Below are 17379 nucleotides of genomic sequence, written 5' to 3'. Positions count from 1 at the left end.
TCGTGCATATTTGACACCTACCCATATTTGAGTGTAAATTTATAATTCAAATAATATAGCTGATGATTGTGGCAAAAAGCTGCATGAAACGTTTGTTTTAGATTTAAATTTTTCACTTTTAAATAAATTATAACATTACTATAATAATCCTCATCTATTATAAATCGAAATGAATCGAATGTACATAACATTAGTGAACAAATTGCACAAAAAAAATATTATGAAGTAATTATGAGTTTTGTATAAGACGCATATCAGTGCAAAAGTTTAACTTCGTTTGAAGCAAGCAACTAAAATTACACAAACACAAAGAAGTACTACAAAATTTAGTACATTAAGACTTATTTAGGTTTAAGAGAAGCTTTTTCATATGTCGGCATAACAACATAACTTCGCTTCTCTTGTTTAATCAACCCTTTTGTTTAACGCATATACAACGGCAGTCAGTTTTTTAGGCATAGTCTACACAACGGATTATTATCATTAAATTGTAGTCTGTGCTCTTTTTATCACCTCCCAATTTTTTTCCTAAAATAAATGTACTTGCACTTTAGGTCTCAAACGTATTTTGAAAGTTTAGTCTTATTTTTATACACACCACCTTAATTTTTTTTATGGTTAGCATATCTGAATCTAAACTGAATTGAGCCTTTCTCAAGGTCAGAATTAATTATTTCTATGTAAATAAAGTTATTCGAACGGCATTAACCTCTTTGAAATTATATTTGCAGCCACCAGCGCAATTATATTGACTGTGAGTTTGACTATTTTGTTTAATAGTTTTTGATTATGTGCTTTGTTCAATCTCTACAAATTAGCCGACATGAGTAGCTAATTCGTACATTATGTCTATTGAAGTTTTTTGATAGTGCGTTGATTTTGTTGGAATATTTCTTTTACTAATTTTATAAACTCTTTCCGACTTTTGTTTCAGTTGAACTGCTAAATGGTGGACTATATCAAATTAAATTCCGTTTTCTTTTATTTTTATTGTTCGTTTTAGTTTTTTGCTCAGGTTTTTCAAACTGAAGTCAATTATTGTATCCGCATTTTTTCATTATTAATTTGTAATTGTGTTTTGTATTTAATTTTTTAATCGTTACTTGACCTTTTATTTAAACGTTGGTTGATTATATTTGATATTTGTTTTATAGTGTATACTGGGTGACTAGAAGTTTTGTTTATAATTTTTTTTTTGCGTTTTGCTTTTTATTATGTATTTAGGAGAGATCACACAAGTTGAGCTTCACATCTAAGTAGTCAGTTGTCACCAGTTCAACGGTGAATCATAACCCCATAGACTTGAAGAAGGCATGTGTTTTATAAGCTACTTAAAAGCTAAACATGTTTTTAATAAAAAATAACTTTTTGCCATTTTCACTGACATATAGTGCTACTTGCGGTACTTATTGCAAAAAAAGTTTTTTTAGAGAAATCAAACAGTTAAAAACGCTAAAATATAGCATGATGACGTATAAGACAAAAAGAGTTTATTTGGGTAGGTCAGGTCTTTTTATGGGTAGTATTTTATGGGCACTATTTTATGTGTAGAATTGCTGCAATCAATTCAGCCTATAATTTGATGTGATGTCATTAACATTATGTGTAGTATTTACATGTTGCTGCAATTAAGTTGCTGCAACTAAATGAAAAATAAAATACTGTCCAGGCCTTATATAAATATTATGAATAGTTTTTGTAGTTTTGAATTTATAAACAAACAAATAAAAAATAGCTTGAATACACATAAACCAATAATTTGATTTATTTGTACATTTATTTAAATTATATTTTGTAAACTAACAAAAGTATAGGCTAGACTTAATAAAAGATTATGGATATTTTTTTCATTTAAGATTTAATAAAGAAAAAAATCTTAAATACACTTAAACCAATTGTTTTATTTAAAAGTATATTTATGTAATTTATATTTTTTATATTAACAGAAGTAATGGCTTGGCATATTATAAATATTTTGAAAAAATTTTTTATTTAAGATTTTACAAACAAAATTAAAAAATTAAAATTTAACACACATAAACCAATTGTTTTATTTATAGTTGTATATATGTAATTTACATTTAGTAAACTTATAGAAGTAGTGGTTTGGCCTTATGTGTACTATTTTGTGGGCACTCTTTTATGTGTAGAATTGCTTAAATTAACTTATGTGATTTCATTTAAATTATGGGTAGAATTTAGGTGTTGCTGCAATTAATTAAAATTAAGATACTGTCTACTTTTAAATCAAATAGTTTGTTCAAGCTTTTTTTTTTATTGAATATTACATAAAAAAACTATCCATAATCTTTTATTAAGTCTATTTACTTCTTCTGTTAGTTTACAAAATACAATTTAAATAAATGTACAAATAAATCAAACTATTGGTTTATGTGTATTCAAGTTATTTTTTATTTGTTTGTTTATAAGTTAAAAACTACAAAAACTATCCATAATATTTATAAAAGGCTTAGAAAGTATTTTATTTTTCATTTAGTTGCAGCAACATCTAAATACTACCCATTGAATATAATTGATTGAAGCAATTCTACATATAAAATAGTGCCCATAAAATAGTACACATAAGAGCAAACCACTACTTTTATAAGTTTACTAAATATAAATTACATATATACAACTATAAATCAAACAATTGGTTTATGTGTGTTCAATTTTAATTTTGTTTATAAAATCTTAAATAAATAAAAATTTCAAAATATTTATAATATGCCAAGCCATTACTTCTGTTAATATAAAAAATATAAATTACATAAATATAATTTTATATCAAACAATTGGTTTAAGTGTATTCAAGTTATTTTTTCTTTATTAAATCTTTAAAAAAAATATCCATAATCTTTTAATAAGTCTAGCCACTACTTTTTTAGTTTACAAAACATAATTTAAATAAATGTACAAATAAATCAAACTATTGGTTTATGTGTATTCAAGTTATTTTTTATTTGTTTGTTTATAAATTTAAAACTCAAAAACTATCCATAATATTTATATAAGGCCTGGACAGTATTTTATTTTTCATTTAATTGCAGCAACATGTAAATACTACACATAATGATAATTACATCACATCAAATTATAGGCAGAATTGATTGCAGCAATTCTACACATAAAATAGTGCCCATAAAATAGTACACATAAAAAGTCCTACCGGTTTATTTTATAACACTAATAAAAAATTTAAATAGTTCTCTTTCTTTACTACACTAACACATGTTTCTGTGTGTCTATTTCAAAATACTAACGTAAAAGTGTTTTATGTTTTTTTGCCATAATATTAAGTCATTGGTTTTTGATTTTTTTAAGTATATGTTTTGGTTATGAAGATAGGAATGTTGTCAATATACTTTGTTTAATCTGTTATGATGCGTATGCTTGTAACACTTGTAAAATTTAGCTAAATAATTTTTTTATATACCATTTGCAACTTAATATGAATAAGTTATTCATTTTGTTTTTTATATTTTATTACACAAAGCTTTTCAAATCATACAAGATTTCTTTGTCAAGTGATAAATTTTAAATGAAATTTGAAAAAATGTTTGTTAAGTGAGTAGCTTAAAAAATAACTTTAAACTATGACGTATGAATAAATTAAAAATAAATACAAAAATTAGAGATTCAGTAATTAAAACTAAAGGTATGTTTATTAATAGATTGTTAATAATTTTGTTTTACCATTTAATGCTGCTTGCGTATTTAAGTTAGGTCGCTCTTCCTCAATCAATATTGATTACAGCCTGGAATTAATTGAATTTGATTGAGGAAGAGCGACCTAACTTAAATACGCAAGCAGCATTAAATGGTAAAACAAAATTATTAACAATCTATTAATAAACATACCTTTAGTTTTAATTACTGAATCTCTAACTTTTGTATTTATTTTTAATTTATTCATACGTCATAATTTAAAGTTATTTTTTAAGCTACTCACTTAACAAACATTTTTTCAAATTTCATTTAAAATTTATCACTTGACAAAGAAATCTTGTATGATTTTGAAAAGCTTTGTGTAATAAAATATAAAAAACAAAATGAATAACTTATTCATATTAAGTTGCAAATGGTTTATAAATACGTTCAAAAACCTTCCTATAATAGTAGCTAAATAAATTTTGTTTTGCTTTGATTATTGGTTCAAATAACACCTACACATTTGTCAGCGAACATCAAAAATAGTTTTATTTAATTCAATTTTTGTTTAGCTTTGCATTACTTAAGTTGCATAAAAGAACTATGACACGAATTCATTTTCAAAAACTAGTAAACATATATTCATACATTTTTATAAGATCAAGCTAAAAAACAGCACATTTTATTACAAAAAAGAACTTGCTTGTACTGCATTAATTGTTTTTAGCTAAAAAACATGTTGTATGCCACATTTGGCTAGCGGACCGAAGCTTGCTGATCGCTGCTTAAACTTTTACGATCTTTTAAAGTCAATACTATTTTACTTTACATATAAAATCTAAATAACTTTACCAAAAAAAGCATTTAGAACAGGGGTTGGCAGCCTTATGTAACTCGCGGGCCAATTTTCCTAAGAAAAAATTGTTCGCGGGCCGCACTACTAAGAGAAAAAACCTTTGAGGGCCGCATTTTCTTAAAAAAAACTCTAGTAATCAGAAGAAAAAAATGTTTAAGATCAAAAATGTGATAAATTAAGCAATATTAAAGCATCAATAAAAAGTTTTTATTGAATTAAGAGCCTAACTTTAAGTTTTTATTACAAAATCTTTAATTTTGGTTGTTTTTAAAATGTTTATTTCTGACTGAAAAGGAGCTCGCGGGCCACAGATTTTGACATTAAGGGCCGCATTTGGCCCGCAGGTCGCAGTTTGCCGACCCCTGATTTAGAAAGTTCTTTGTTAAAACTTTATATCTATTATTTTAGTTGCAAATACTGTAATTTAACAGCTACTTATTACACTTAATACTTACCTTTATTTTTCTAGGCATTTAGTTTGATTACATTTTCTTTTTTATGTTAATTTCTGAGAAAATTAGTGAAATTTAAAAGTTTGAAAATATATATACTTAATATATTTTTATTGAAATTAAACTAATTCAGGATTGTTTAAAAAGAGTATAAAACATAAACTAAAACAGTGAACGTTCATTACCTGTAGAACTTTATTATCTGAAAGCTTTGTAATGTATTTTAAGCATACAACTTATAAAAAATTTTAACAATAACACAAGTAAATTTCATAAAAATACTTTTAAAACCTAAATACTCTATCTAATTTAAAATTCATCAGCAATAATGCTTAAAAGTTTTGATTTTTTATTTAACTGTGTACCATAACAAAATTTGCACTCTGAAATTTAGAGTTATATGAGACTGTGTACTTCAACTAAATGTATTTACCTCTTTTTTGTTAAAATTGATAAAAACTTGTGCTTGTTTCTAACAAAAATTATTACACACTTCATCACGTATAATATAACAAAACAAAACAGTATACTTAAGTAAGTGTACACAGCACATGAACACATTTAATTAAGTTGTTTTTTTAATTCTTTTACATAGATACAAAATTCTAATCATAATTTCTATGGTAAAATAAGTTAATAGAAAATTATATTTATGATTTTAAACGAAAAACAACATCTACATTGACAAAGTACAAACTGGTCTCTAAGTATCTTTCAGTAGTTGATTTGTGTCTTGTACTTACACGACCTTATTTTTGCACTTACTTCTGTTTTTTTCGTGATGTCTTTGAAATAAAAAAACGTATATAAACAAGTTCTCATACAAAAACACGACTGGTTAAAATTTTCAAAAATACTTAATGTAAAAACAATGGTCAATGATGCTTTTTAAAGAGCATTTTCAAGCTTTAGGTAAAGGTAGAATACTTTTTAATTTTCTACATTTACTTTCTTTTTGATCCTTTTTAATCAATGGGGACTAAATTATATCGGCGTAAGAAGATGTTATATTATGTTAAAGTACTTTTTATTTTGTTTAATTACTCAAACTAATAAATGTTACTGATTTTGTTATGGTCTACCATTACCAGTAAACGAAAACTTTTATAAAAGTGTACTGTAATCTTATAGTACTGACGTTACTTTTTTATGGACTAGAAGCAACCATTTTGTTTCAGTGCATAAATAACGGCAGTTGATTTCTTTAAGCTAGGGATCGGCAACTGCGGCCTGCGAGATACTTTTCTGCTCAAAACACATATTATAAAAAACATTGATAAGAAAAGTTTTTATGTTAAAAGTTTACGACTAAGCTCTTAATATAATAACTACGCATTCCTAGTGCTCCACTATTGCTTATTTCATCACATTTTTTGCCTAAGATAGTATTTTTATGTTGACTACTACAACTGTTTTGAAACAAGTGCAGCCCGCAGAAGACTTTTTTTTTAAAGTTCGAGCAAGTTTTTTTAGAAAAAATGGCCCACGACTTATAAAAGGCTGCCGACCGCTGTTTTAAGCAAAGCCTACACATAGGGTTATTGCCATCGACTATAGACAGTGTTTTTTTAATAACCTCCAAACTTATTATAAAACTAATGTTTTTGCGCTTTAGGTCACAAACTTACTTTGAAAGCTCATTTTCATATACACTGCCTTTCTATGTTGGCATATCTGGTTATGAACTGAGTCGAGGATAAGCCGATGTAGAATTTATTCACAAGATCAGAGTTAACTGTTGCCTTGTAAATAGTGTTCTCCGAACGGCAATTCTCCCTTCCAAATTATATTTGCATCCACCAGCGCAATTACATTTGCTCTGAATTAGATTACTTTTATTTAATTCTTTTTGGTTATATGACTTAATTAATCTCTCCGAATTAGCCATACATGAATAACTAATTCGCATATTATGTCTATTAAAGATTTTGATAATGAACTGTTTTTGCTGTTACTTTTTAATCATATTTTATTCATTAATTAATCGATGTGTTTTTAAAGAAATAGTTAAACATTTCATACTATTTTATCATATTTATTGTTAACGTTTAAAACTCTCATTGTTGGATTTAAATTTAAGTCATAACTTTTGTAGTTTTATGTTTTATTATAAAAAATAAGTTTGTGCTTTATAATTTATTTTAAAACTTGTTGTCTTAATTGATAAAAGTATTTTTTAAATATTATGCGTATCATATTCTAAGACAGGGTTCTCAAACTTCGTTTCATTATCGCCTCTTTTGCGAAGTTTAGAAAATAGACGCCTCTTTACTTTTTAACTACTTATTTACTTTTTCGATTCCTCACTAGTTATTGCTTCCTGATAGCCAAAATCGCCCCTAGAGGGGCGATAATACCTACATATAATAAATACTTTTACACCTTAAGTACTCTAAGATACTTTTAACTACTGAGATATAAGATATATTAGTATACTTATTTTCTAGACTTTCTAAACTATATACTTTTGATTAAAATAGTAGCTGACTTATTGTCATAAATAAAAACTTTAAAACAGCTTTACCATGTGAAGCTTATACTGTTATAAGATTAAATTCACTATCAAAGAAAAAAGTTCGTAATTAGCAATTATAGCTAAAGGCATTCAAGACCTACTTTACTTCACTGTAAACACCGAAAAAAAATTGTTTATTTACGTTACCAGAAATTATCATTTTAAAGTTTGCTCTGACTTTTAAAACATTTAAAAAAAAATTAAAACTAGCTTGTATATTTCATATTAAAACTCATTTTAATAAAAAGTAGCATCCATTAACTTTTTATTATATTTTAAACTTAAGATCTTCAAATCTTATTAATTATTCCTTAATGTTTTAAAACTTAATAAGATTCATGCAACTAAATATTTAAAACGAGAAAAAAAAGTTCTTGTTTATACAAACTAAAGCACTAAATAAATAAAAAAACTCGAGAAGTCTAATCAAGTAAGAAAAATAATATCTATATTAAGTTTGATGTTTTTAGCTAAAAATATTTCAATTGCTTTTATATTTATAGTTATAATTTCCTTTTAATTTTTTTTTTTTTCGATAAGTAGGTTTCTTTTTTTAAATTTTAGTCTTACTGTTTTCATTTAAAATTTTCATAATAATGGATTAGCAAGTCAATTACAAACTGATTGAATTAAATTTATAATTTACCTATTGAAAGTAAAAATCTTCCAACACTAAATATCACTTAAGTCAATTACTCTATCTTTTCCATTGCTTCTTATAACAACTTTATTTATTCCCTTAGGAACTGATATTTCTAAAGTACTTTCATTGGACACTGATGCATTCTCTAAAAAAGTATCCGGGTGCTTTTTATTTGTCTTTAAAATTTGAAAATAAGTACTTTTTTTATTTGTTTCAGCCTCACTTTCACCTATTGAAGTTTCGCTTTGAAAGTTTAAAAAGTTATAAGATGACGCCTCAATGGATTTTTTAGTGGAACTTTTGTCTGAATTTGTATCATTTTCAGAATTTATTTCCTCTTCAATATCTGATTTGTTTGATTTTCTATTATCAGTTAAGTCATCGGTTTGTAGTTTGTTATTATGTTTTTCATCAAATATTAAATTATTAGTGTGTCTAAACTTTTCTTCAGCTTCTTCAAACATCATGATTTGCTTACGTTTAAGAAGTTGTTGACTCAACTGGTGTTGTATAAATTGAGTAAACTTTTGATTATTATAAGCAGATGCCTGATTAAGTAAACCAATAAATTTATTCGATTTTCTAAAGCTTTTTCCTGATGAAAATATATTACTGTGACCAAGATCACTTTTTTTAAGTAAGAAAGACGTCATTAATAGTTGAACTTTTTCATTGAGCTGTTTAATCATTGTTCTTATTCTATTTTTTCCTATCGATTGATCACTTAACCGTATTGAATTATCTACAAGAGTAGGCAAAACAATATGGTGATAAAAACGTCCATTAGCAGTAGGTAAAAGCTCAATGTATCTTTTATAAATATAACCAACACAGTGTTGGTTACTTGGATCAATAAAAAACTTCATTTTGACTTTTTCTGGTTCTAAATTATTGCACATTGACAGTCGAGGAGATGCAGAAGGATCAAACTCAACAAAATTAGAGTTTAACTCGCCATCACCAAAAACTATCCGAAAATGATTAAGATGTAAATTCCAGTGATCATCTGTTGTGATAATCTTTAGTTTTGTGTAGTTGTGATACATCACAGCGTTAAGGAGCTTTTCCGCAGTGTCGTCTCCAATAAGTCCATACTCCCATAACTTTTCTTCAACTTGAGTGCCATTTCTGACTGTTTTATCGGAGCCATTAGTTTGTAAGTTTTGTAGATTATTTCTTATAAAACTACAGCTTTGTTCGGAAGGTACATCCTTGCTTATAAGAAAGTTGACACCTTTGTCTTTGAAGCTTTTACTTTGATCTTGCGACGAGTTTCTATTGCCTTTTTCTTCATCAAGCTTACTTATTCGCATATCCAGTGTTGCTCTAAAGTTACTAAAAACTGAATTGTTCCTATCAAGGATCGATATACCTGGCTTACCAGCTTGTTGACGCAGGTACCTTTGTATGCCCATTACAATTTGCATAAGAGTGTGAGGTGGATAAGTTTGTCCGTCTTTTCTTCGAATTTCCTGTTTAAAAAAACATTCGGATTTACCAGTTTAATTTAATGTGAAAAACAAGCAAACTTTATGCTATTCCAACTAATTTATGGTTACTTTTGTGTACTTTTAATGCAACTATCATTTTGGTACTATTTGCATATATAGTCAAAATATTTAAATTTTGGTGATTCTAAAGTGTACTCCATGTAAAGGTTATTTAATTTTTTTTTTGTAGTAAAATAGTTCAATTAAAATAAATTGCTTTTGCCCAACTTAAATACTACAGGTTATACTAATACAACTGCAATTTTTTTCGGCGTTTATAATTTTATATAATCAGCAAATTGAGCGACAATATTAAGATAAGTCATTTGAAGTGTAAAATTAAAAGTGTCAAAGTACAAAATTAAAAACAAAACATTTTATCTTAAATACTTTAATAAAGTTTATGTATAGTTAACTCATTTTGTACTCAAAAAATTGAACTATAATTTTTAAATATTTTAACTGCTTATGTGGACCATAAAACTATGTTTTTTACTTGTTCTTTGTAATATTTAAAAGTAACTGCGCGTATACATGCATTTTTATGTTAAGACTAAAAAGTTACAAATCAATTGTTTGATATTAAAAATACAAACTATACTAAGTAAGCTACTTGAACTTATAAAATATTATGGTATATAGTTTACTTTAAGTAATTTGAAACTTCAAACTTAATATCTGGTTTTTATAAATGTATGTCGAAAGATAAAATTAATATAATTAAAAGATTAAAAGTACATAAAGTCTAAATGCCACAAGCTGTAAAATATTTGGTTACAGCTCTAAAAAAGTTTATTTTTTCTACTATCTAAACTACAGCTCAGTTATTATTAAATTCTTTAACAACAAAAGTTATATGTATTTGTAATCAAAGCACAACTTTAAACAACGTAATTAATAAATTTTATTATACACTACCTAAAAAACGGTTCATATAATTAAAAAATTTAATTTAACTAAAAAAATAGTAACAAATTTAGTCCATCATACGGACTATTAAATAAAAAACTGTGCAAACATTTTCAGTCTTTTTATGGCAATATTAGTACTGACCGAAGGTAACCCATTTTATGATATTAAAACTTATCCTGTGTGGTGTTAAAAATGTCAATTTTACTGGTACAGTTCATCCTCGCTAATCAAGCCATGTTAGGCAAGTTCTTTTTTTTTAAGTATGGCAAGATAAGAATATTTTATTCTAATAATTTAATATATGATATTTTTCTAAAGAAACTAAAATATTAAAACTGATAAAAAATAAACGAAACAACTTTTTTATAAAGTTTAAAATTAATTTAATGAAAACAAACCAAACCGTAAACAGTTGAATATAAACCGGTTTTATAATAAAATAATTTTAATTTTAACTGAATGAATTTAATCTACTTTTCGACTAAAACTGGCCGGATTAGTAAGGAACTGGATTAACGAGGGCCAAATAACTTAGGATGTACTGTTAATATATATAAAAAAGGAACGTTTTGAACTAAATATTAACATATATTGGTTTCTTTCTTCAAAAAAGCATTATGACCAAATATTTCTTAGCACGTATGTGAAGCTTATTTATAACCTTGGTATGTTTTACTTAAATACACATTAAGCTTTAAAAAGTTATTCGTCTGCACAAAGTTAAAGTTCGACTATAAAAGTTATTTCAGATAAAACTAGTAAATGTAATGCACAAAACAAACAAAATAGTTGTAAAATGTTTATGGAAAAGGAAAATGATAAAAATAATCTATTACCTATAAAATAACTAATTACTTATAAATGAAAACTAGTTAAACAAATGAGAAAATATGAAGTTAATCATTAAATGAGGTTAATTAATAAGTGGGACTTAAAATAAGTAAAGTACATATAATTTTAAGCTGTTATCAAAAAAGCTAAAGAAAAGTTTTAATCTCAGACAATTTTTACTACGTCATTGAAGTGAATTTAAGCAAAATGTTGTGAAGTTTCAGTTCTAACTCATGCTCCTACTTAGTTATTTCAAAGTTTTTTTGGAAACTAAATAAAGTTTGTACGGTTTTATTGTCCCGAAATTTACCAGTTTAATAAAGAAAATATTGAATTTTTTTGTAACGTCTTTACGTGTAAACTCAATAAACTTTTTGAATTTTATAAAATGAAAGCTAAAATTTCGAATTCTTTATAAGCCTCAAGAAAATTAAAAGCTTTTAAACAATTGGACAATAAAAGTCTTTAAATGAAAAAACGCTTTTAAACAATGAGATATTTACACAAAACAACCTATAATAGTAGTAGTTTTAATAGACCTTAAAAAGACTTCCTGTGTGTAAGTTTTTTAAGTTTTAAGTAAATTAAGTAAAATAAAACAAGATAGTATTGATACAAAGTAACAACAAATAATTTTTAACACTACTTTTAATTCAAAAGTTGTTTTAAAATAAAACAAGGAAAAACGACTTAGAATGATAAAGTAGTCTTTCTTAATATTCAAACTTTTTAAGTTATAATTTTTTATTCATCTACAACTAGAAAAAATAAAAGTTCTTTGATGTATTTGTTTTAAAGACTATAATATATTTTGAAAAACGACAAACTAGTTCAGAAAGTCTAAAAATGTTTTTTATCTTAAATGAATGGTTACAACGTTAATAAGTTGTTCAATAAAGTTTCAGCTTTACACCTTGATCTCAAGTTTACAATTGAATAGGAAACAGATGATTCTTAGCCATTTCTAGATGTGTTATTAAAGCGGAGACCTAATAAAATTATTGTTTCTACTTATCCAAAACCAGTTTTTGCCGGTCAATACATCCCTTAAAAATCGTTTTGCCCTATATCTCATTAGGTTGGTTTAATATCCTGTTTGGTCTTCAGAGCTTTTATAATTTGTTTTATGACAAACTTAAAGACAAGTTAAATAACAGAAGTTGTATTTTTATTTCCTAGACATGTTATCACCAAGACGATTAATAAGACAGTCTCTAAAACGAATAAACCAACTATACAAGGTTCTTAGAAATGTCCTGCTTGTTTGAGATTACGATATCTAGGTAGCCAATATTCATTTCGGTATGTCTAGGTAAAAATGTAAAGTTCAGGAAAATAATGTGAGAAACACAGTTAAAGAAAAGTTTTAGTGCGGTTGAACTAAGAGTTTGTCACAATAAAAAAAAAAACATTATTGGTACTCGATCATAAAAACAAAATATTATATTTATAAATTTAAATATCAATGTGAAAGTGTCTACATCGGACGTACATCGAAACGGTTTTATTAAAGAAGAGGAAAACATATTTATAAGGCACTTAGAAAGTGGATTGATACTGGTTTGTTTAACCATCTAACAAACCATCAGTAATCGCAAAACAATTATTGGATAATTTTGAGTGTATTTGTAATTATATTTATAATCGTTTGTCAATTTTTTGTAAATCTCTTAATTTGTATCAATTAAGTGTTTTATAATCTTTATAGAAAAAATTTAGGCCTGCATTGTGAAAACAACAATTTAATTATAAGTTAAATCTATGGAATTTTTAATTTTTAATTTTTTTTGATTTATACTTAACTAAAATAGCAAATAATTGTAATTGATTGTCATTTTTTTATCTTTTTTGATATTTGATAATTTTGTATTTATGACGTAATTATAACTGAGTTTTTGCTCTTTTATTACTTTTATTTAGTTGCTAATAACTGTAATTGGTAAGGGTTAGCCGAAATATGTTTTACTTTATATTAGAATGAATCATTTATGAACGCCTTGTGTCTCAAACCTATGTATAGAAAAAGTAGTACAAATAAATGTTTAACTTTTAAATTATATCTAAATTATATCAGATATAGAGCGATAAGAGTTAAGATCCCAAATATTCAAACAAACAAAGACCGTCGAAAAATTAAAATAACTGTTTTTAACGCAACTACTTTATTAAGCAACGTTTTGTTTTCTAAAATATATAAACAGCTTTACAGATTCTGTGATAATCAACGTACATTAGGTAAAAGCCTGCAAAACTGTGTAAAATATGTATTTATGTTTTACATTATGATTCTAAGTGTACATTCATAAACATAAATAATGTATGAAAGTATATCTAAAATAAGTTGTCTTTTAAACTAAAAATTGGACTTAATAATTTTAAAATTAAAACATGTTTCAATTTGTTTAGTCTCTATAGCCTTTTTAATAATGTTTATTTTTTGACTTTTTGTCTCATAAATTAATTTTAAAAATTATAGTATATACCAAAGGCAACGCGTAATATTTTTGTTAGGGGTAGAGAAATTTTATTAGTATTCTAAAAACCTCTTAATTTGATATTTTAAAACAAATTTTGTAAAGTTGTAATGTAAATTTGTAATGTTTGTAGAAGTACAACAAATATTTGTAAATAAAAGCTTCTTTTAAAATTATAACCTCAGCAGTTTTACTTTATTTATAACAAGTTATTATTTTTTATGTGAAGTACTTCTCGAATGCTCAACCCTATGCGACGCCCCTGGTGTACACCTTAAGCAAGTTTACATTACAAAACTATACTGTCGTTCGTAAATTTGTTTTTTTTAATTTTGTTGTTTACATCCAGTTTTTACTTTAGAAAAATTGTTTTTGAAAGTTTTTGAAAAGTTCGGCTATCCTACAAAAAGCACTAGGAGCAGTCTAGTGCTTATCAAATAATTGCATGAACACCTTAGCTTTGTTAGAAACAGACAAAATGTAGCTTCTAATGATTTGATCAGACGAGCGTAAACTATAATCTCATATTGAAACCGACACTATATTAACCGTTGAACTTTGAATTATTTAGTTGCGTCAGTTTTTTCAACTGTACCCACTAAAGATTGCTTCAGTGCTAATTTACTAAAGCCTGTATGGTTAAACTTATATAGCGGTTATTCGCGATTTTGTCTGCCTAATAAATCCTGATTAAAAACGATTTAAGATTTTCTTTTAAAAAATTACTGATATTTTTGCGGCATATTTATATATATTAGCCTGGTTATAGTTGCTATTAAAAGCTTTTAAAGCTTAAATAATATAATTTGACTAAAAGTTTTAAATTAAAGGTTTTTTATTTTAAACATCTTCTGACCGCAACATTTTTCGGTCGAAAGCATTAAAAAAAAAATTTAAGTTTTGTTCAAAAGTAACTAAAAGCAATAAAACCTTACCACAACAAACTTGCACAGCCAAAAATCAAGTTCATCATCGTCAGCTTTTCCTACATCCATTGGGACACTTTCAAACTTAATAGGAACATAAGCACCATTCTGTTTCCGGTATTTACATAATAAAACACTAGATTTTTTTTTTATTTAAAATATAAGTCATTTTATACTTTTAAAAATCAGCTTATCTATTAATAAGTTACTACATTTCATAAAAAATTAATATATATATATATAATTTTTTACGATGTATAAAACTTTTAAAAATTACTGTACAAAATCAACAAAAAAACTTTTATAATTTAGCTTTATTAACCTGTATATTTCTTTTTTTAGCCCATTCTCGCCATACATTAAACGCCCAACGGTTCTGTTTTTTTGTTCTTTCAGGAATTCCTGGAGTATCGCATGCTTTGATATTTTCTCCATAAGAAGCAGATTTTAAGCACATAACGTTAGTGTTCTGTTTAGAGTTTTTCTGTTGTATATTCACGCTTTGTGTTCGTTGGTTTATTAAGAATTGTTCTCTGAATCTTTTGATGTTATTTAAAACATCAGTTGATGATTTTTTAGATATTGGTGTTAAAGGATCAAATGATAACTGATCTATCAACAATTCTCCTTTTTTATTAATAATGTTTTGTTTATCATTGATGTTGTCAAAGTCTATTTGAATATCAATTTCTTTGCCACTTGGGTCTTTTTCAGAAACTTCAGCATTATTTCTTGTTGCGGTTTCAAAACTAACGTTCTCATTTTTGCTTTTTGCTATTTTAAAACTTGATTGATTTCTACAAAGTAGCGAGACTTTTTCACTGCTGTGACGCTGAGGCCAACAAGCTTTTCTTTTGTTACGCTTTTCAGATGATGTTAGATCAAGTGCTTTCGGAGTTTTTGAATGACCGGGAGATGATTTATTTTCAATAGGCATGGCACAATATTTTTCTGTGATACAACTTTACTTCTATAAAAAAATCAGTACTATATTTATGCTTATATACTAGGTAACATTTTAACATAAGTCACTTTTACCTAAAAGATTTTTTTTGAGTCTAATTTAAAGTTTCAAACACTTATTATACAGTTTAATAAAATACTAAAATGTAACGGTTATTAGGGAAAAAATAACAAGAAATTTACTGGTTATAAAAAGAAAAACTTCAATATATATATTTTTTATTTTTAATAGTAGAAAATTATAAAATTATCAAGTTTTAAATTTAAACTTGTCTATGTTCTTTATTATATTTAATACATGCATGTAAAATAACATACTAAGCATTTTATTTTTAATTTTAAAGGTTCTAAATTCTATTATATATCTTTAGGTAAATACCTAATTTTCAATCAATTTTTTAAATTTTGGTTCAAAAGAAGTTTTCGCTTTAACAACTTCTTATACGTCATGTTTTACTTGGTAAAAGTAGTACTTGAATCTAGTTTTTCTTTTCGTTCTTGCAAAATAGTAACTGTACTTATCATTCTCTAATAGTTTAATATATTAAATAAGCATATCTATAAAGTCTGTTTAACTTTTAAACATCTTATACAAATTATAACTTATAGTAAATTAATCTCCTTTCAGTTTAGGTTTGTTTACTTAGCAGTATTATAAACTTAGTTTTTTATAGGAAAAAGCTTTATTATTCTTAATCAATAATAGTAATAAGTGTGATACTTTTAATGAAAATAAAATTTTAGCAATTAGTTTATTTGATGCAACCATGTTTTTTTTTAAACTTTTAACAAAACGAACTTAAATTTTAATTACTTATAACTTTTGTACGAATTGTAACTCGATTTTAACTATGGTTATAAAAAATGTTAATTTTAATTTAATCATAATCAGCAATTACCACAAATACAAAAACTGCTTTTTAATAAAAATTACTTACAAAAAAAAACTTTACCAAATAAGCTATTACATACTCTACTAACAAAAGTCCTCCCATAAATCATAATAACTAAAACTATTGTCACTATTAATTTTTTTTTCATGTAAAACTATACAGTTATACCATCACGATGCAGAATTTTTCGGAAACTTTTTTTTTTATAATTTTTTTTTAACATGTTGGTTTTTAAAGCGTTTAAATAACTCAAAATGTTGATATAAACTTTCAATAAAGATAAAACCATTGTAACAAACTAAGTATTACTAATTTGAAAGCATATATAGTTTGTGATTAGCCACTTTACTCTAAAATAAACTTTCTAAAACACATGTACACTATAAAGTAAGGAATCCGGCTTTAAACGCTTAAATTTGTTTTGACTGTATCTTAAAAGATATCAAGTATAAGAAAAAGTTATAATATTTTTGCTTATAAGAAATTTTCAGTAAAAACTTTCTAATACCTAATTATACCATTTATACAAAATCAGCAGTACTGTACAGTACACTACCGCTTAAGTACGCAAATTGAACCCGACCAAAAATTGCGTACTTAGCACGATAGTGCGTACTTTTTGATGACATAGTATAACATGAAATTTAGTTGTTTGTTTTCTTTTTTACAACTAGCCACCAAATAATTAAGCCAAATAAACAAGTCTTTTTATTTTAAATAACATTTAATACATAATTCTAATTTGTAAAATTTTTAATAGATTTTAAAATGAT

General features: G+C 25.7%; 1 protein-coding gene across 1 annotated transcript; it reads right to left on the bottom strand.

Moving 5' to 3' along the window:
- Positions 1-7939: 7939 nt before the first annotated feature.
- Positions 7940-15702, bottom strand: LOC145840394 (uncharacterized). Its single transcript, XM_082947643.1, has 3 exons — positions 15073-15702; positions 14760-14858; positions 7940-9589 (listed from the first exon to the last, which is right to left on the bottom strand). Exons 1-3 carry the CDS (start codon positions 15685-15687, stop codon positions 8147-8149), a joined length of 2157 nt encoding a protein of 718 aa, XP_082803769.1. The 5' UTR covers positions 15688-15702; the 3' UTR covers positions 7940-8146.
- Positions 15703-17379: the final 1677 nt, after the last annotated feature.

This window comes from Thalia democratica, chromosome 7, assembly GCF_965202585.1.
Source record: "Thalia democratica chromosome 7, ktThaDemo2.hap1.1, whole genome shotgun sequence".
In the NCBI taxonomy this organism is placed as follows: Eukaryota; Metazoa; Chordata; class Thaliacea; order Salpida; family Salpidae; genus Thalia; species Thalia democratica.
This window is presented reverse-complemented; position numbering and strand designations above follow the sequence as displayed.